The following is a 20104-nucleotide window of genomic DNA, read 5'->3' as shown; positions in this document are numbered from 1 at the left end:
TCAACTAGTTTAAATTAAGTGCTTTAACTGAAGTGTCATTGAGCACGTCTCCTGTGCTGTAACCTCAAAGCCTGGCAGACAGTGTGCCTTCTGCCTGGCTCACTCAAAGGTTTGTGGATGGAGGGGAGATTTAACAAATAAATTGGATGCTGGATGGGAAGGAGGACTGGGATTCAGAGTGGGCAAAAAAGCAGATGTGTGGATAGGGGTGCCCGCTGTCACCCCTCCTGTTTGCAATAGCCTCCATCCTCTATTCAACTATTTTCCTTCCATGTTTTTGTCTTCAAATCTCTCATGGCTTCCTCGACTCACTACTAGCACCCTTGAACTGTCAACCCTCATTGCTTTTTGTCCTCCACCTTTTTTAAACTCCATTTTTTCGCATGTTTCATATTTGCATTTATTAGGAAATACAGTACTTGTTGATTGGATTTATCAATAATTAAATTGCTGTCAGGTAATCCCAGTGCGCATACGTGAATTTGTGTAATTTCTGTTGCTCTCAATATTGCTTTTTCACTAAGTATATTAACACAAATAAGGCTCTTATGCTGCAGTCGCAGGTATGAATATCTCCCCCAACCAAGCCTATCATCTGGTAGTCTACTATTAACATCTAACACATGGTTAACTATTCTTGCAGACACAGTGACGTATGGCCTTTAACACTGGCTGCTTCACCCTAACTGGTTGTTTATAAGTAAACTATTTTATAGGTAACTGACTTAGTCACAACCTTACATGCACCCATCACGCTCGATGCCAAAACACATAGGTAAAAGACATTGTAATTTACAACGCCAATAGCTCTAACTCTCGCAAATGCAAGAACTATTGCATTGCAAATGCTTGTTGATTTTAACTGCAGCTTTCACAAATCCACATGTGAAGCAAGCTAAGCAGAAGTTATGGAATCCAATTGTAACATTAGGTCAATGGAAAATGTTAGATACACATTTTTCTACCTGTAAAGTTACTGTAAAATTTCAAGCCAGCTTGGTGCTTTATGAAGGGATTTTAGATTTTTCTGGTATGAATCAACTGGGCATGGGGCATGAGTGGTGAGACAAGATCAGAGAGAGAGTGCCTGCTTTAGCACTGATGGCGCCTGTGGCAATATTGTTTGTTGGCACCGTCCCTTCCCATGGTCCACCCCCAAAAAAAACCTTCTCCACAGATTCCCCCCACTACCACACTGACACTCCAACGTTGCCCCTTGTCTCTCCATAGCCCTTCTATCATGCAATTCTGTTTTATACTGTGGTAGTACACTGTAGTTGTAGTGTGGGCTAAGGCGACTGCTAAGGCGGTATATATTTCAAAGTGAAGTAAAGTTGAAGACCGATGGTACGCTAACCTATGCATATCCTGCTGTCACAATCATTACAATACCCAGACTCTAAAAGCCCACAACAATGGTTTCAATGCTTAGATGTTCCAAGTCGTTGCATTAGTTTTGTACACTTTTATATTTCTGGTCTGGATGTGTGACTCCTGCTGTGGTCTTTTGAATGGTGAACTAAATGAGTTCATAATATGCACATCTTCTCTTATTCCACCCCCCCCCCACATGGCATGGGATTTTCCAGGTAGAATATCATATCACCATCATCACCAGGCAGGCAATACGTTAATCCTAAAATTTCTTCTTGAATGCTGCTAGTTTGTGACCTGTTTAGTTGATTGTTTGTTAAATAAAAAAAATCTGTGAGGTACTCAGCATTGTATCTCGAAGTCTGTTATGAAGCGCTGTGGTTATACTGAATAAGCAGCTACCTATGTTATTATATGTTATCTCTTTATTAATGTAATAACTGCACTTTCACAATTGCTTTATTAACCTTCTTGCTTTCTCAAATTTGTTTGAAAATGCACCATTTTCCCACTCTTTTTTCAAAATTTGCTCGGTGGGAGAACCCCCCCGGATCCCCCTTAGGTTGTTCGGGTTCGCTCGCTCAACACCGTGCATTACAAAACAAATTTTACGCCCACCACTTTCAAATGTCACAAGCCACAACTGCAGGAGAGGGGTCCCTCCGCGTACCTTGCAATGGGGCCCCCATCAAGTTTCGTTACGCCAATGTTTTCAGCATTCCTGTAACCTATTTGATTGATACTGCGATCCAGCGAGTTGCAGGAACTTAAGAGTTTCAAAGGAAAGGAAGAATTTGGGAGTAACTGAGCCAAACTGGTTGTGACATGTTGTCCAGGCAGGCTGCAGTGGTACACATGTGTATATTCCTTCTTGTCACATTTTTCTGACTACTTAGATCACAGTTCCCTCCCACCGCTTCCTTCGCAATTGATCTCAGTTTTATTTTTTACAAACCCACAAAAATCTTTTCAGGGCAACCAAACATAGCCCGCTTACGGGCATGGATAGCACCCTACAGGATGTTGTATTAGGATTTGGGAGATCCAAACAACACACATGAAGCACTGTTGTATATCCAACGTGGTCTCTTTGTTTTGATAATGCTTGTACATATCATATTACTGTGTTACCTTGTGATTATATGTAGAAAGAGGACTTTTGGGAAGTCCCAGATAGGTATAGTTGTTTTCATTGTTCCATCCTGCGTCACCGACTATGCTATGGGTACATAGCTAATTCCCCAACGCCCCCCTTCCCCCTCTCCTTCTCAACGGTCCATAGCCCGGACACGACCATGGACAGTAGCATATAGGAATCTTATATAACTGTCCGTAGGTACATCCACCCCACACACAAAGAACTTCCAAAGAGTTGAGACCTAGTCTCTTGTATATCCCAGTGTACGAATATGCGTGCATTTACTCAATGGGTGACAAGGAAATTGTATGTTATTTGATGTTCTGTTTATCACAGATGTGTAATGTTGATTTTATCATCTGTTATGTGTTTTTATAATGACATATGTTGAATATGTATATATTTTTTATCATGCGTTCACCATTGTTTCCAGTGTCGCGTTCTGTGTTGTAACCACATATGAGATGTTCAGTAGTGTTTATTGTTTATGTTACTGTTCACAAAATTAGTGTATTTATGTTATTTATGTCATACTTCTTCCAGCCCTGACGAAGTTCAACCTTTTGAATGAAACGCGTTGGCTGATGTTTTGCACAACCTCTTGGATTTTTTAAATAAAGATTTATTTTCCCACAAAGATACTGATCGAGCTTCATTATTGAAAAATACTCACTTGGGAGTGCACCGCTCCATTGTTCATAAAGTACTATATATCTGCTCAGCAGTTGGCATCCCACAATGGCGGGTGCAGGAGCTGATTGTGCACACCGACCCTTATCATACTATTAACCACTACTTGGGGAACACATCGAAGAGGTGCGGCCACTGGAATCCGCCATTGGTTCTCTCTTTCCATTTCTCTCTGTGCTTGGATCTAGATTTTTTGTCTTGAAGCTATATTTTACATGGAATTTTGTGCCTCGACAGTCTGTTTCTCCCATTGCAGGACATTCACAGTAAGGGTGACTTGATGGACTACTACACACTGACAAAATTAGACTCATCTGCACTTGAAAATGTAGTTATAATTATTGGATATTCACAATCACAAATAAATCCCCCTTCACACGTCCGTCCTGCTGCAAGACGGAAAGTCACTTCCTTGAGGATTTTCACCATTGATTGTGTAAAACCTTAATTCTCTTTTCAGGTCATTTGCAGTTGTTCTCCTCTCTCTATGACTACTTCTTTAGACACCTTCGACTCTGTTTAGTAAAAGAAATGGGATGAGGCATGAGACTGAAAGAAAGTTAATGCAAATGTCTAAGAAAGATTAGGAAGAGCGAGAAGGGAGGAAGAGATTGAAATTATGCAGAGAGACACCTAATAAAGAGAAAGGTGAAAGGTAGAGAGAGAAGGGTAAGGTTGCCAAAATGAAATATACAGAACAGTAGAAGAAGAGATAGGTAGAGAGAAAAAGTAGAGAAATGGGTAAGGTTTTATAGTGAGGTGTAGAGGAAGAGAGATTGAATAGTGAGAACGAAATGTAGTGAGAGGGATATGGGACAATAAGGGCGAGGTCTAGAGAGAGAAATGTAAGGTAGAAAGAAGGGCGAGTTAGGGAGAAGTAGAGGTACAGATATAAAGGTAAACAGGTAGAGAGCTGATATACTTAAATAGTGAGCTGCAAGGTAGAGAAAGTATGATGAGGTAAAGAGAAAGGGCAAGTGAGAAGTGAGGTACAGAAGGACAGTCCATGTAAAGAGAGTAGTGAGGTAGATATAAAGAAAGTACAGGACAGGTGAAGGGTAGAAAGAGAAATGAGGAGCAGAAAGAAAAGAGGTGACACAGCTACAGAAGTGAGGTTGATGTAGAAGAAGAGTGTGAGGTAAAGATACAGTGTTAAAGTAAACAGAGGAGTGAGGTAGATAGATGCACAGAGTTTAGAAGTAAACAGAGGAGTGAGGTAGAGGGATGTATAGAGTGAAGTGGGGTAGAAAGGGTGACTTGAAATAGAGGAGGTATACAGATAAATGAGAGAGAACACGCATAATGATAGAAAACAGAGGTAGAGTACACAAAGGAGCAGGGTAGTGAAAGAGGTGGGGTAGAGGGAACTGAGGTAGCAAGCAGTGGCAGCCATCACAAAGAAAAGGTAGTGGGGTGGGGGAGAGGGGCATGCGGGGGAGAATTAAAAAAAAGTACCTTAAGTTGACGGCCGCGTCTTGCAGGTGCTTCCTCTTTGTGTCCCAGCAGGCACTGGGACTGCATCAGACTCCTTTTCCAATCCCTGTGCTGCAGAGCAGTGTGGGTATTGGTCTGAGCAGGCTGGAAAGACGCCCTGCTCAGACCAGGGAATCTGTGGGGTTTCTCAAGTCCGTCTGCTCAATGCGGCCGGGCTGGAGAAATCTAAGTGCGCATGTGTGTTTTGGTCGGCCATAGACGGCCGGCTAAACCCTCATGGGCTCTTAGAGAGTGCACATAGCACTCCTTCTACTACCCCCTCCCATGCCCCGGCAACACCCCTCCCTGTAAATGCTGCCTGAGCCAGCTGCTCAAAAATAAAATGATAATCAAATATCGTTTTATTTTTTAGCTGCTGGCTCTAAAAGTGGGGCAACAATCCTCTGCCATTGCGGAATAGCTCCCCCCCCCCCCCGCCTGGTAGCAAGAGAGGATAGTGGCTAGGTAAGGTAGTGAATACATGGTGAGGTAATGGAGCAGTCAGCTACTCAGATAGAGTAGACACAGATGAGATAGTGAGTGAGATGTCAGTTATAGGAAAAGTAAAGGGTTAGGAAGATTGGTGAAGTAGAGAGGAGTAAGGTAGGGACAGGTGAGGTATAGAGAGATGGAACGAAAGAGAAAGGGAAGTGAGGGAAAATGAAAGAGGATTTCAAGAGAAAGATGAAGTTAATGGAAGAGGGACATAGGAAGGTGAGATGAAAATAGATCGGTGAAGTATATAGAAGATCGGTGAGATAGAGTGAGACTGGCAGAAGGTAGAAATGTAGATGTATTGGCAGAGAATGGTGGAGGGAGACGTGAGGTTCTGAGAAAGCAGTAGAGAAAAGCAGCATGGAAAGAGGTAATATTGGAATTTGGGTATCACTTCTTCTGTCCCATCTTTGCCGATTTTCTGTCTCTTCCTTGTTGAGTGCAAAGCAGAGCGTGGTGTTGACTTTGATCTTGGTGCATCTGACATGTCTGGGCAGGACAGCCCAAGAATGGATGCCCATATACGCTGCTGAAGCTGGTGTCTAGGAGGCAGTGTCAATGCTGCCAGCGTGTCGGAGTGAATAACCGCAGTTGGGATGGTGGCATGATGATATTGATTCCACAGGGCTCAACTTGTTCCCCTTTTGTAACATATTGGTGGCCCCTTGCCCACCTCCGTCATGAAGCAGGTGCTCACTTCTATTGGGACGCAGATGGCTCCTTTTTAGCCTCAGCATGAAATGGAAATATGCAAGTCTGCGTTAAGTTGTAGCTAGTCCTGAACAGACTTTGTGTATCTGTCAATTTTCAAAAACTGACCCCACCTAAGACAGAGCTCTTGGTGATATCCGCTATTACCTACTATGGGAAGAGAAACTCTGGCCTCCTGTCTTGGGCCAGTGCCTGATCCGAGTAAGGTTGGAGCAGATCTACATAATCGAGACATTAAAGTTCATGTGGTTACAAGTTTTGCAGTGTTTTTTACTCCCTACTAAAAAGGCTGAGAAGGACTCTGCCATCCTGTGCCATGCCTTCACATAATTTTTATAATCATGTGGATATAACTACGGTTTGACTATCTTGCTGGTCCTGAAAGCTGCTGGAATGCTTAAACCAGTACAGAATGGAACGGCTCGCTTCATTGCTGGCCCTCAGAGAAGTGATCACGTCTCGTCCACTCTGAGAGCTCTACGTGGGCTCTCTCTCGCTACTCTTACTCACTTTTATTCTTATTTTTATTCTTCTTATTATTTTTATTCTCATTCTCACTCTTACTTTTATTCTTTTTCTTATTTTTGTTCTCATTCTCACTCTCACTTTTATTCTTATTTTAATTTAAATTGTTATTCTTATCCTTACTCTTATTCTTATTATTATTTATTGCTACAAATTTTTTAGGTTTTTCCCACTTTGGGATTGTGATGTGCCAACCTTGCTTCAGTGACAGCTCCTCATCAGGTGAACCCAGTCAGCAACGCGTTCTCTATTCCTACTGTCGACGCATGGGATTTTCTTCCTCTCTGGTTTTACTCTGAACCTGCCTTTTACATTTCTAAGTTTGATACAATCAGCATCACTGAGCTAGGCAATAATAAAACTCATAAGAGTGCCTTGAAAGTTCAAGCTGCTGTTGCGCTTCCTAAGCACAGACTAGTTCTTGTTTGCTGCGGGAGCCATGTCAACGAGCATGGCTCTTCATACTAATGCAGATGAGACTCCCTGAGAGGCTCTATGGTCTATCACAGCAATATTTATGTGCCTGCCCTCCCCCTTGTCTGTGTTTGGTGTGGCAGCCGAGAATGTACTCCCCTACACCACCCACCCATCCATCTATCATTGGACCTGCTTCCCTCAGAAAGTGCTTCCTTCACGTCCCTGCCACTGGCCCTTTTTCCATTAAATGTACCTACTACTCTTCCTTGTTATTGATTCCGATCCCCAGTCCCCCCCCTTTGAAACTGATGCACATCCAGTGCAAATGACATCACAAATGCAAACTCCCCGTTCGCAATGCATAAAAGTTCTTTGCGATTTGCAACTGTCTTAAACGAAATGGAGTGTGCAGACTGAGAATTGCAAAGGAAGATGGTGGCCGAAGAAGGTTTCCTCCTATTGCGACTTACATTGCTATGCACGAATACTTTACAACTAGTTTTGTGGTTGCAAAGCATGGACTGTTCAGCCTGGTGTCAATATTTGACTGTTAAACTGTAGATTTTCAGGCCTACATCACTGGAAGGAAAGGAACAAATAGCGGTCCACCGCAGCCCCTTGAGCCTTTGCATGCGTTCACGGATGTCAGATTGACAGTGTGACACTTCTTGTGGTATTGTGACCCCAGTCCCTTTAAGGACAGGGGTGGCACATCTGGCACACTGCTAACGCCAATACTAGGATATCTCTTTACTCTCAGGCATTTGAGAAACCCTCTGATCGGAGCTTTGTACAGGGAATGGCGCTGCTACCAGTCCCTGGTGCATCAACTCCTTTTATTAGGTCGAGCCTAGTGCAGCGCGCAAGTGCTGCCTAGGAGATGACCTCCTGGAATCGGTCTGTACTTTTTGGAAAACTCGCGCATGTACTGCACTGTTTCCAATGAGCACTCGTGCATGTAAGGCATCCACCTTGCGGGAGCGAGCAGCGCCGCCATCTGTTTCCAATTATCGCGCCCTTGCATGTTTACATTTGCCTGTCTAGTGGTTGCGTTAATTGGAAACAGATGGCGGTTGCGTTCACTTTTGTGGCCGTGCATTTCTTTTAAGGAGAGTGGCCTTCCACGAGTCAGGTTTTCCTTCAGTGGCGTCTAAATGCGAGAGGTGCCTAGAAAGGGTCATCCACTGCAGGGGCTGTTTGCTCTTCGGAAGCACCACAACATGAAAGCAATGCAGAGACTTGTAAACATGGTGAAAACATTGTGGCTACCACTGGCAGATATAAGTGATGAAAGTCAAACACCTAATTTGAGCATTCATATGCTCAGATATCATCCAGTTAAGACCGAGGCACCGACAGTATGAATACTTTGTATTTTCATATAGCACCCATGTGAGGCTGATTATCTTTGTGCAGCTGCCACTATTGCCGAATCTGGCATCACACGTCCTCTTACATAAGCAGAAGCTACGAACCGGATCTATTTGTTTGCGATCGCAGGAGCAGTCGTTCGAACATTTATTGAAATCGAAAACACCACTTCCAGCAGCCAGTGGGCTGAAATTCACATTTGGGCTACCCCCCTTTCAACTGAGCACTTCTGTTTGTATCGTGCCGAGAAAGTTTAAGGGGAGCAGAGTGTCTCTTTCAAAGGGAGTTAGTTGTGTTGACCAGAGGTCCCGGGTTTGGCAGGACAGTCACGACAGATTTTGGAAAATGTGGCTTATGTAGCGGTTTTCAGACAGAGTCCACTGAAAATAGAGGGGGGGGCGTTTCTGTGTGTGCCAAAGTAGGACTACTTAGCAGCTGTTATCAGAAAGCGGTTTAATTAACGGGCATGAAACTGGGTTTAAAAATTAACTTCTGTTCATTGCCTTAGCGTCTCGTCTGTGATTATATGATGATAATCATGGTCACTCTGTACCCCTCGGTGGATTACAATTATAGCCTTTATTTCGTTTTTGATTTTCAAAATCTGGTTACCAAGTGTTTTGCATTTTTCTTTTTCAGAGCTGTTTTTACATTTTCCATCGAGGATGTTTTAAATTTACAGACCTCTCCCCAGTCTACTTCACATGTTTTTATTATTTTTAGGTGCACTCCCGTTTGTATCCCAGCTAGCTATACAGCGTGGCCCTCACATTAATCACTCCCCCACCTCCCTAGTAGTTAAACATATACACAATACGCGTTGTTAAAGGGTTAAAGCAGGGCTGCATGGTTACCTTTCTCAAAGCCAAGCTTACGTGTTGTTTTTCCAAAGGTTAAAATTTGAAAATGCGCTTAACCTTAGTCAACTCGGTATCTTTATTTTATGTTGACTTATGCCTCTTTGGACGCAGCATCTTTTCTCTGTTGACAAATAGCCTCCCGGATTTCCCCAAAGTTCGTTCTGAAATCTTCTCATCAAACCAAACTTTTTGAAATGCTAATGGCCCATTAGGGGTGGGGTAGAAGGTTGCATTCAAACATTCTGTGTCAGTCAGCCCCGTAGGTATGTTAAACGCACTTTTACTATGGAGAGTTCACACGTCTTTTTAGGTCTCGGCTCGAAGGCTGCGCTTGCGCAGTCTCGATCCGAGATTTAATGACTTGGAGAAGAGGGGCTTGAACCCGCCCCTCTTCTCCCCTGTTCTCCATTGGCTGGCCTCTTCAATGCTGGCCAGCCATTGGAGAAGAGCTCCCGTCACTCCGATCAGGCCCCGTCCTTTTCGGATCGGGGGCGTGTTTTTTGCAGAAAGTCTAATTATCCCCTCCAGCCAATGGCAAGAGGAGATAAAAGCAAAACACGCCCCCGAATCCGAAAACGCCACTGCGTTTCTCCGAGGCATTTCTGCTCTGCCTCGGAGAAAGGCAGTGGTGTGCTTGCCTTTTGCTCTGCCTTGTTAACATAGCTCATTGATTCGGAGATCCGTACCTTCTGGCCGCTGTCCTCCGCCCTCTGTTACCCGCTGGGATGCACCGGCACCTCATCCCGGCTACATCTTCTCGCATCCCCGGCCTCCAGGTCCTCGGATGGTGCATGCCTCGCGCCGGCGTTATTTATAGAAGCGCGCGCCTAGACCAGCGTCTCTGCAGCAGGGCTAAAGTATCGCCGCTAAAATACCCAACCGAATAAAAACCGGGCGCTACTGGCTGTGCTTCCCCCGGTGCAGCCCCGCAGTGCTGTGCCCGAGCTCCGGTGTCTTCCAGTTACTGTCACAGACTGATCAGCCCTCGGCTTGTTATCCATTCATAATGCCATCAGCCCCTCATGGAGTCCTCCTCTCTCTCTCAATCCTAAAGAGTGAGCCCCCCAACAGCCCATACACACGTTAATAAAAGTTGTTAACCTTTAAAGAAGGCTGGCACTCACCCATTGCCCGGCTTCTATGTCTGTATTTCACCCATCACTTTCTCCTTCACTCTTCAGGGTTTCCCTCCACTGGCTGTCTTCCTTCTCCGTTTCTGTTTTCACCACTCTGCCATCCATTTCCTCTCCTCCCTGACACTTTCATGCTCCATCACGCTATAGTTTTCTCATCTTTCTACCTCCGTTTTCCTTTTTGCATCTCCCTTTCCACCCTATTTTCTTCCATTTAACATTATCGCTCCTCTCTCCTGTTTTTCTGTCACTGTATATAACCTCCGCACTTTCACCCTCATGCCTTTTCCGTTCTCTGTGTCCCCCCTGCCGTGAGAGGTGTTTTTACAGATTCCTGCGCATTCCTGCCTTTTAATGGGCCGCGGGGAACACGGAATAGTCGACCGTGTACAGAATGGGTTAAATATGTGCAGGGAGATCCCAGAGTCAGGGCTGCTTGTAGCGAGGGTGAAACAGGCCCGAGGGCACCAGTGCTGGACAGGGCCGGACTGGGAACCCAAACCGGCCCTGGCAAAGTTCTCGGCCAGCCCCGGAGGGGGGGGGGGATGATTGGGGTGCGGCTGAACTCTGTAGTATCGCTGCCAAGAGGCCCCGTCTCTTGAGAGGCACTTTCACTCTGTCTTTGCTACAGCCAGCAGCACTTTGCATGCTGCGGTGCTCATAACTGTTTTCTTAAAAAAAAAATAAAAAAAAAAAAAAACACGCGCACACCCATTTCCCACAATGCAATGTTCAGTTGGCTAAAAAGTCTCGATTGGACGAAACATGACATGGGGGATGGGCTTAGTAGCCGTGGGACATGTGAAATCTCAGCAGAGAGGCCAAGATTCTGAATGGGAGTAGAGTGACCAACTCTCTGGCCTGCCCAGGAAGGGCGTGTGCGTGCTGGCTGGCGGCTGGGGCTGAGTGTAACACTTCTCAGGAGAAAGTCCATACCCGAGTACCTCAATCATACTTTTCAGCTGAGAGTATAGTGCATATGTGACACTGACTACAAGTCACAAATTGCAATTATTGCAGGGCAGACTCAGCCTTTCATCCGTCAAAGTGGGTAACATAGGTAACGCTGGGGTAATAACACTTCGGTTTAAAGATGTGAGTATATAAACGGCCGGTGTGACCACAGGTTGCAGCTGTCCCCTCACAGCTTCACTAGGCCTCTGCTTCTATATAGGCCACATGCAGCCCCCCCCCTCCCACACACACACACACACTGGGAGCTCACCCGCCTTAGCGCCCCTGACACCTTTTAATAAAGTGAAGGTAGAATGTGGCTTCCCGTGGTGCTCTGCGGCTCCGGGAGGATTTCTTTGCAGGCGCTCAGTGTAGCGCGAGGTGCAAGGACTCACTGAACGCCTCAAGTTTGTTTCCAAATGGAATCGCTAGCACGTGAGCTTTCGGCACATTGGAGGCGGGAAGCCGCTCAGTTTGATATAGTTTTATTCGAGAGTGACTTCAGATTAAGTTAAAACGCCGTGACATGAAGGCCAGCCCAACCCCTCAACAACAAACAAAACAAGCATTTACAATGCAATAGGTCTCGTATTTGTGAGAGTTTAGGCTATTGGCATTGTAAGTGGCAATGCCTATTGTTTATCTGTTTTGCTAATTAAAACATAAATAAAAGGCATTGTCATTTACAATACCAATAGCTCAAACTCTTGTAAAAGCAAGACCTATTCAAAGAACAGCTATCACTGTCCTGGGCTGCTTGGAAAGTTAAAGCGCGCATGGCGCTCTGCAGGCGGGCAACTAGAGCCAAATTTAGGGGGGGGCTGAAAAAGATTTCGGGGGGGGGGGGGCTAAGTCTTCCAGCCATAGGCAGAGTGGCTGTAAGAAGGGGTGAAAACACAACAAAAGCCTCATTAACGAGTAAATGGTCTTTTAAAGACCTGTGAAGTACTCGGGTCCGGCTGCAATTAGAAGGACGCCAGCCCGCGAGGCTGTCTCAGCCGGGCTGACACACATGACGGGGGGGGGGCTGAAGCCCGGTGAGCCCAATGGGTGTTGTGCGCCTGGCGCTCTGAATGTTTCAGGAAAGCATGTCGTGTTTGCAGTAGGAGAAACTCATTCAAGAAAATAGTGCTTACAGACTAAAACAAGCATTTACAATACATTGGTCTCGGCATTGGTAAAGTTAAAGCTATTGGCATTGCTCATGACATTATTTTTGTTTATGTTTTTGTTTTTAAAACATGTAGAGAAACGGCATTGTTGTTTACAATGTCAATAGCTTAATCAGTGTGTGTGTAGGTGGCTCTGTGTGTGGGTGCAAATGCAATAGGTCTCGCATTTGAGAGTGATTAAGCTATTGACATTGTAAATAACAATGCCATTTCTTTAAATATTTTAAAAACAAAAACACAAACAAAAATAATGTCATGAGCAATGCCAATAGCTCTAACTTTACCAATGCCGAGACCATTGCATTGTAAATGCTTGTTTGGTTTTGGGATGGTGCGACTAATTAGAGACAGACTTGCTGTGACTAGATACAGAGTTACAATGCTGTCTCTGGCTTCCAGTCGGCTTTGTTATCCAACGCAATAATAATTAAATGCTAGCATATTACTCCCCTTTTTACAAAGAAACCTGGCCAGTTACAATCACTCCGGTTCTTTTTTATTCCGAGGAACTTTCACTTATAATGCGCACAACTGCGTGCTTTAATGCCTCCTAGTTTCATCGCTAATATTTTCAACCGAGGCATCTTTGGATGCTGCGTTTCCCTTGTGTTTACGAACACAAACCGTTTCCAACGTTTCCTCAGTTTATTTTATCATGCTTCGTGTGCATTTTAAATGTATTTATGATTGTAGGGCTGAGTAGTTTTTTCTTCCCAGCAAATAGTTTCTCAGCTTAATGACTATGTTTTTTATAGGGAATTTCACATCCAGCTGTTTAAGGTACAGTATTTAATCTCTATTCAGCACGTTACTGTAATAAAGAAAACAATCTTTACCCTCAGGCCACTTGTACTCTCAGTGTCTGCTTTCAGGAGAAGTGCAATTAAAAGGCTACACCAATCCAGACTCTTTGTCTATTTGAAAAAAATTGTAAAAGTGTATTGTGAGCAGCTTTTCTGGTACAGCTAGTGTAAAGAGAACGTGGCATTTGCAGATGTTTTTACATTAACCTCTTCAGTGCCCATGACGAGATAGTCTCGTCATGGAGCACGGTCGCGCTGTGCCCATGACGAGACTATCTCGTCATGAACCCCAACCACTAATGTAACGCCCGGCACAGGAGGGGGAAAGGGCGTGGCACAGAAGGGGTTAATAACCAGTTGTGGTTATTTGCAAACACTTCCTTATTACTAATTTAGTTTCTTATATAACTAAAGTTTTTGGTGTTACCAAGGGTTTTGCATTTTATCTTCCAACTGCACAATAGTTATCCTTTGTATAATTCGTCTTACATTTTATTTCTATGTGCCTTTTTCCATCACATCTTCATAAACATTCATCTACAAAGGAGTGCTACAGTGTCTAAACTTACCAACAGAGGCACTGCTATTCAGCATCAGTGCAGCACCACATCAGCATCACTTCAGCAAACCTACAACTCAGCATCACTGCACACTCCACTACACCTAAGCACCAATACAGCACCACCACCTCAGTATCACTAAGCATCATAGCTTAACCCCTTCGCTGCTGCGGACATTCCGCTGCAGCGCTGGGGGGGGCAGGGGGGCAGCGCGGTGGGCCTGTGCTCATGACGGAGCCGCTCCGTCATGAGCCACAGTTGAGCTGTGCTCATGACGGAACGGTTCCGTCATGACTCCGCCCATTTGCGTTGTCGCCCCGCACAGGCGGGGAAACAGCGCCGCGCAGGCGGAGCGGCCGCCGACAGGATTGTCATGACGGAACCGTTCTGTCATGAGCACACGACAACCGTGGCTCATGACGGAACGGTTCCGTCATGAGCAGGGAAGGGGTTAAAAACATTGCCAAAGCCAATAGATCTGGCTAAACACTTATAAGGTCACAAAGGCGAGACCTATTGGCTATGCCAATGCTTGTCCTGCTTGCTGCACAGACCCCAGTGCCCTCTTCCTGGCCCGGATCCCGCTCGCTGGCCCGGCTCCTGCTCACTGGCCCGGCTCCCGCTCACTGGCCCGGCTCCCGCTCACTGGCCCGGCTCCCGCTCACTGGGCCGGCTGCCTCCCCCTGGCCCGGCTGCCTCCCCCTGGCCCGGTTCCCACTCGCCGGCCCGTGTCCTTCTCCCTGACCCGCCTCCCTCTCACTGGCCTGGCTCCCACTCGCTGGGCCGGCTCCCTCTCCCTGTCCTGGCCCCCGCACTCCCCTCCTCTGCTTGTATAAGGTGCGCTGCCTCAGTATGCCAACTGTCGACATCGTTGCGTCGGATCGTGTGCTGCTGGAATATTCCATTGATCTGAGTTTGTGTTGCGACTGATAACCGGACAGCAAGATAAAGAGGAAACTCCCAGCAATCCCTCGGCTGTCCCTCGGCTCCTCTGGGTCCATTGCCTTCCTGTCACTCAGCTCCCCGTCAAGAGTAAATGCAGTCAGCGTTGACTCCATCTTTGCAACTCAAGAAAGGGCAACTAGGCCAGGATAGGGAGCGGCGGGCTTTTCTAAAGGGCGATGCCTCAGTGTTTGTGGTGTCCCAAAATAGGCCATATATATTGAGCATCTGAAAACATGCCCAGGTGCTCTGGCGCGCTGACAGACACCTGAGACGGCCGAGTGTGCATGCTGCTGCCGCGTGGCTCTCTAGTTTCCATCAGTTCTGAATTATTAAATAACCAAATTAGAACCATTACAGTAGACACAATTGTATGCTCAGCAGCACGGAACGAGCTGCAGCGCATATCAACACGTGCTACAAAATTGTGCTTTGCTCTATGCTTGCGAGGAATAAATCTCCCAAATCTGTAACATGAGACACACAGGGAAAGGCGGCACTTGTCTGACGCAGCTGCAGGGTGTTAGGTTTTGCTGATAATCCCTGCCCGCGCATATCATTGAGTGGATAAAGAATTCCAGATTATGAAGACACCTGGGCACAGCATCTTTGTAACAAACACAAAAGCCTGATTTGTAAAACTGTTTGCATGTGCACGTTTAAAGTATCATTGTGAAGAGACTTTCTTAAGGGTGCAAAACCACATTTACTATTGTCAAAAATTGATTTTGCAACTCGTTGAAAAGATGTACCCAAAGATGTTTGTGTAAGTGAACCTATGAGCTGAGAAGCGGGCTGGTAGGGAGGTGTTATAGGCTGAAAATGAAGTCTGTTTTTATGAACATCCTCAAACTTGGGTGTTCACAAACTCCTCCACGACCTTCTCCTTCCATGTAATTCGTTTGGGATTTAATCCTGTCAAAGGCAAGAGTAAAATCCTTTCCAGGCTGGGAGGAGGAATGCAACATCAACAAAATTAGCGGATGTTACAGGCAAGGTGTTCTCTGCGTGGACGGAAACATGAACATTAAATTAGCAAGTGCATTTGCACTTGCTTGTTCTTTCGCACATGAGCATATATGTATGCTTAATCTTGTATGCAAAAATGGAATTCACAAAAGTTATTTACAAGTATGCCTGGGAACCCCGCAGGTATCTAGGCATTACCTCAAAAATCATTATAAAGCCAAAAACACTGTAAACCTACACACATTTGAGGTAGGAAACATGGAGGTGCAGATATCTTACTTTTTAAAGAATCAGGCTTTTGGGTCCCTACGGGTTCGATAAGGTACTCCTGGAAAATCAAGCCATTTTATACACACCTGTTCTTACCAACACCATGCCTCACTATGTAGCCAATGGTACTTGGGTAGAAGGTGGTGGGGGAACCTGCATGGTAGAAAGGTTTGGTCAGGCCTACAACAATCACATTTATCACTAAGTGGTGTGTGCTGTTTGGTAGTTGCGTCTGTCCTGACCACAGATTAAGTTGACCCCTATCTCTTGATATTGTTGCTGGACCTCTCAACGCCTTGAGCACTTTCAACCAACCCACGTTCTTCCACACACTAAAGTCTGAAATGAGATTCACTGGTAACGTCAGTGACTGGTTCTCCTCATACCCATCCAACCTATTCCAGTTTTTTCACATGGGAACTCCAGGTACCAGAAGATCCCCACAGCCTGTGGGGTCCTCCAGGGTACCATCCTGTCCCCCACCATTTTCAGGTAGTCTCTCCACCCCAATCCACCTCATTGGCCCTGTTTCCCTCGGAATGTATTTGCTTCAGTCCCCTGTCACTGGCCTGGATTAGACCTTTACTCATGATAACAGCATCAAAAATCGCCAATATGCTGAGAATACACAATTCTACTTACAAATCTCCTCCACTTCAGACAGCCACCGCCGGAACACTACCCGCACCTCAACCAGTCCTGGATGCCCAGCACCTATCTGAAACCCATCCCTATCAAGATGGAATTCCTGGTATTTGCCCGACCGAGCAGAAAATATCTTAAGTCTTTTTGTGTGTGTACTGCACACACAGGAAGTGCACTGGGTTGTTGAGCGCTGATTGCATGTGTCCACTCCTCAAGCCAGGACTGGCTTTTGGGTGGTGCGATAGGTGTGGCTTCACTGGGTGCTGATCTGGAGGGGGGCACTGGCCTGGAGGTGGGGGGGGCGCTGTGCTTAGCAATAACTTGCAATTTAAAAGCACCCGCTGCAGAGTTGAGTGTGCTTCCAGATTACAGGCAGCAATAATATAATGTCAAGATACCTCTTGTGATTAATGTTCCTGCAAGAGAGAGAGATTGGAGTTTGGATAGTGACAGTTTTGACTCGCCATAGTAGCACTCGGGGTTAATATACCTACTGGAAAGAACAGATCGTATTTAATGTGGCTAACTGAGTGAATTAGTAAAGCCAGCCTTTCCCAGCTCTTTAAAACAAATGAAGCATATGTGAGAGAGGGGCTATGAAGAGATGAGTGGCTCTTTTGTTGGATGGTAGAAAGGAAATCCGAGGAGGAGGTCATGGGGGCGCCAAAAAGATTGTTGCACCAGGCGCCACCAGCACCAAGGCCGGCCCTGCCTCAAGCTGCACCAAGCAAACAGTGCAACAAGCAAATAATAAAACCAGGGCCAATGAAATGAATCCTGACAGCTTCTAACCCCAACTTTCACCCAAGGGCAAGTCACTTGGATTCATCCAGGACAACAACTTCCTCCTTCTGGAATACAGTGCCAAAAAACACAAAGATAGCCTCTGTACCCTCTCTCTCCATCAAAGAAAAGTGACGCTGGTCCTCCCAGGGAGTGACTTCAGAGTAGCTTTTAAAACCCTTGGTCCTGAAGAAATATGATCATATCACCCCATCCGGAAAGAAGCGACTGATTACTCCTGCAGGCCTGCACCATGTTCAAGAGCAACTGCATCCTTACAAATCTCTCACAACCCGCACTCTGCCTGTCTGACTGACACATTCATCATCTCTGAAACCAGGACACCATCAAACTAGAGACAAAGAAGTGTAAAAAATAAAGCAACAGGCCTTCGCGATCAATGCACCATCCAGTATTCATCAGGAGCGCCTGAACCCAGCTCCAATTTAGGAAAGAGTTGAAGATTCACCTCTTTGCAGAACACTACATCACGACGCTGTAACAGGACACTTTTGCTCCCTTCCACTTAGGGCGACACACTAAAGTATACAAACTAAGTTGGTATGGTGTGCAAAGTAAGGATGGATTAGGATGTGGCCGAGTAATTACCAGTGGCTGAGATTAATTCAAGCATTCCATCCATCACTTTTTTGCATCCTTTGGAAGATTGCTGGCAGCTGAACAACATCGCTGAAAGGAGGTCTTTGTGTCCCAGGTGGACCAACCCAAGTGCAGTTGTCTTTCTGCCTTTGCTGCATCCTCCCATGGCACAGATTACACCTTGCATGATATTCTGTGGCATCATCTTGCCACACGATGGCGAGGCCCATGCTGCATCATCGCCGTTCCTGTGCCCCAAGGATTCTAGTTAAGATGGGGGACAGAACATGTGCGCCAGTAGTGTCAATGTAAACTCTCTTCATCTAGATATGGCTGTAGCCCTTGTTCTTGTAGTAAGGAGTGACCCATTAAACATGAGACATCCTCCACAATGCAGAACATGTGTTAGGGCCAGTTTAGGTTGCCTGGTCTTTTTTTGTGGCCCTGACTATTTGTGGGTCCTCTGCCTTTGATAAGACACTGTTGCTTCCTTTTTGACGACTATTCCCATACAGGAAGTGTAGTGATATTTAATAAGTTTTAATTTATAGTGTTTGCCTGTCTTGTTTTTTTACTACTGGGGGTACTGAAATCTGGTGGTTAATTTGTTCATTTTCCCTCTCTTGCCCAGAGTATGCTCCCTCAAAGCTGCCTCTGTGGTAACAAGACTGATATCAGGCATTCTGCAGTCATCCCCTCAAATTCTACCCAATTCTTCAGGAGCTGTTTCTGAATTAAGAAGGTGGCGCCATTTCTTTTTGACATTTTTACTCCACTCAGCTTAGCCCTTGGAATTTTCAACACAACTTGACTGTTTTTTCTCAGGGACTTCTCTGGAATATAGCCAGCCAGCTTGCCCTGCAGGTAGTTTAGGGCAGTGCTGTGAGGTCATTTGTACGTCAGACGTGCTTGTTTGAAATGAGCACGATTCTCTGCTGGTGGTCAGTGGGGCAACACTTTATTTTTTCAGAGAAAGTAAAGACCTGAAGAAGGAGTTTGTTTTCTCTGAACAAAAAGGATATTGGCCCGATGCACAGGGAGCTTTATACATGCGTGTGGTGGGCGAATTCACATTTTCCTTGCCCGTTTCAACCATGCCTCACATGATGAAGATGAACAGGGCTTATGTATCTCTAGCACACATATAACAATATACATAAAGAAGCTCTTGTATGTGTGTCAGCTGAACCCTGCAACTGAAGAACTGCAGTGGAAAGAGAGAGGACAGTGGGGCGGTGCATGTTCCCTTCTGCATTGCCTTGGTCCAATACTTGTTGGTTCCGGCTTTGAAGAAAGGAGCAGATCCATGCTGAGGCCTTCCTTTCCCTTCATTGAATAATTCCAACAGGATCCCATGAACACAATAGCCCTTCTGACCTCATATAAAGTAGACAGATAATTCCAGAGGAACGTGTGCCAAAGTATGGAAATGTGCTCGAGGAATACAGGTGTTTAAATAAAAAAACAGATCAATCTGAGGTGTCTTGGATTTAAAGACAAATCGCCACACATCATTTATACATCCCTGAAATCACCACAAGCACTCTTTTTTGTGGACTTACCACACAGTTGAAGTTTGGAATTGTTGCATACTTGTAGGAGTATGGGTAGAGCAGCATCTGGGCATAGGCATGGAAGGACAGATATGCCTTGATTTGCTTCCGGTGCTGACGAATGAAGAGAGCTGCTGCTTTTACTTCCGGTTCGGATTCTGGACGAGGCCCACAGTAAGTGTCATCACAAGGGTGTAGAGATGCACCTTCATCTTCAAAATGAAAACATTGCATTTCAGATTAATTATTACGAAAAGCCTTGTCAATCTGCTCAACTCAGTGGTCTACTTTTACAAAAACACAAACTGATGACCAGTGATTTTTCGCATCACACGACGTAACAGACCACAGGACCGTACTTGAAATTTAGGAGCATGGGTGCGACTGGAATGATAGTACCCCTAGCCATGTCAGTTGTACGTGGGACACAGCCAGAACTACCCTCTGGTCGGAGAAAACCCTGGAAATCTGACCAATCCGGTGGAATGTCGTGCCACCTCTAGTTCTGCTTGATGAAAAGTTGTTTATGCCTGGCTCGAGCTAAAAAAAAGCATGCTGAATGGTGAGTGCAGCAAATGAGCAATGACCCTAAGACAAAGTGTGTTTGTATACATATGTTTATGAGGCGGGGCCTGAGGTAGTCTCCTAAAATACTGTTGCTAAAGT

The 20104-nt window shown here is 45.5% G+C and overlaps 1 protein-coding gene across 2 annotated transcripts in view; it reads right to left on the bottom strand.

Moving 5' to 3' along the window:
• Positions 1-20104, bottom strand: part of CPA6 (carboxypeptidase A6) — a 906257-nt gene that overhangs the window by 21573 nt on the left and 864580 nt on the right. For both annotated transcript variants that reach the window (XM_085605490.1, XM_085605492.1), the window contains exon 9: positions 19448-19650. In XM_085605490.1, coding sequence (XP_085461616.1) covers positions 19448-19650 — 203 coding nt within the window. The remainder of the gene's footprint in view (positions 1-19447; positions 19651-20104) is intronic.

Source organism: Triturus cristatus, chromosome 5_1, assembly GCF_964204655.1.
Source record: "Triturus cristatus chromosome 5_1, aTriCri1.1, whole genome shotgun sequence".
Classification (NCBI taxonomy): Eukaryota; Metazoa; Chordata; class Amphibia; order Caudata; family Salamandridae; genus Triturus; species Triturus cristatus.
The sequence above is the reverse complement of the archived record's forward strand: the minus strand, read 5'-3'. Positions and strand labels throughout refer to the sequence as shown.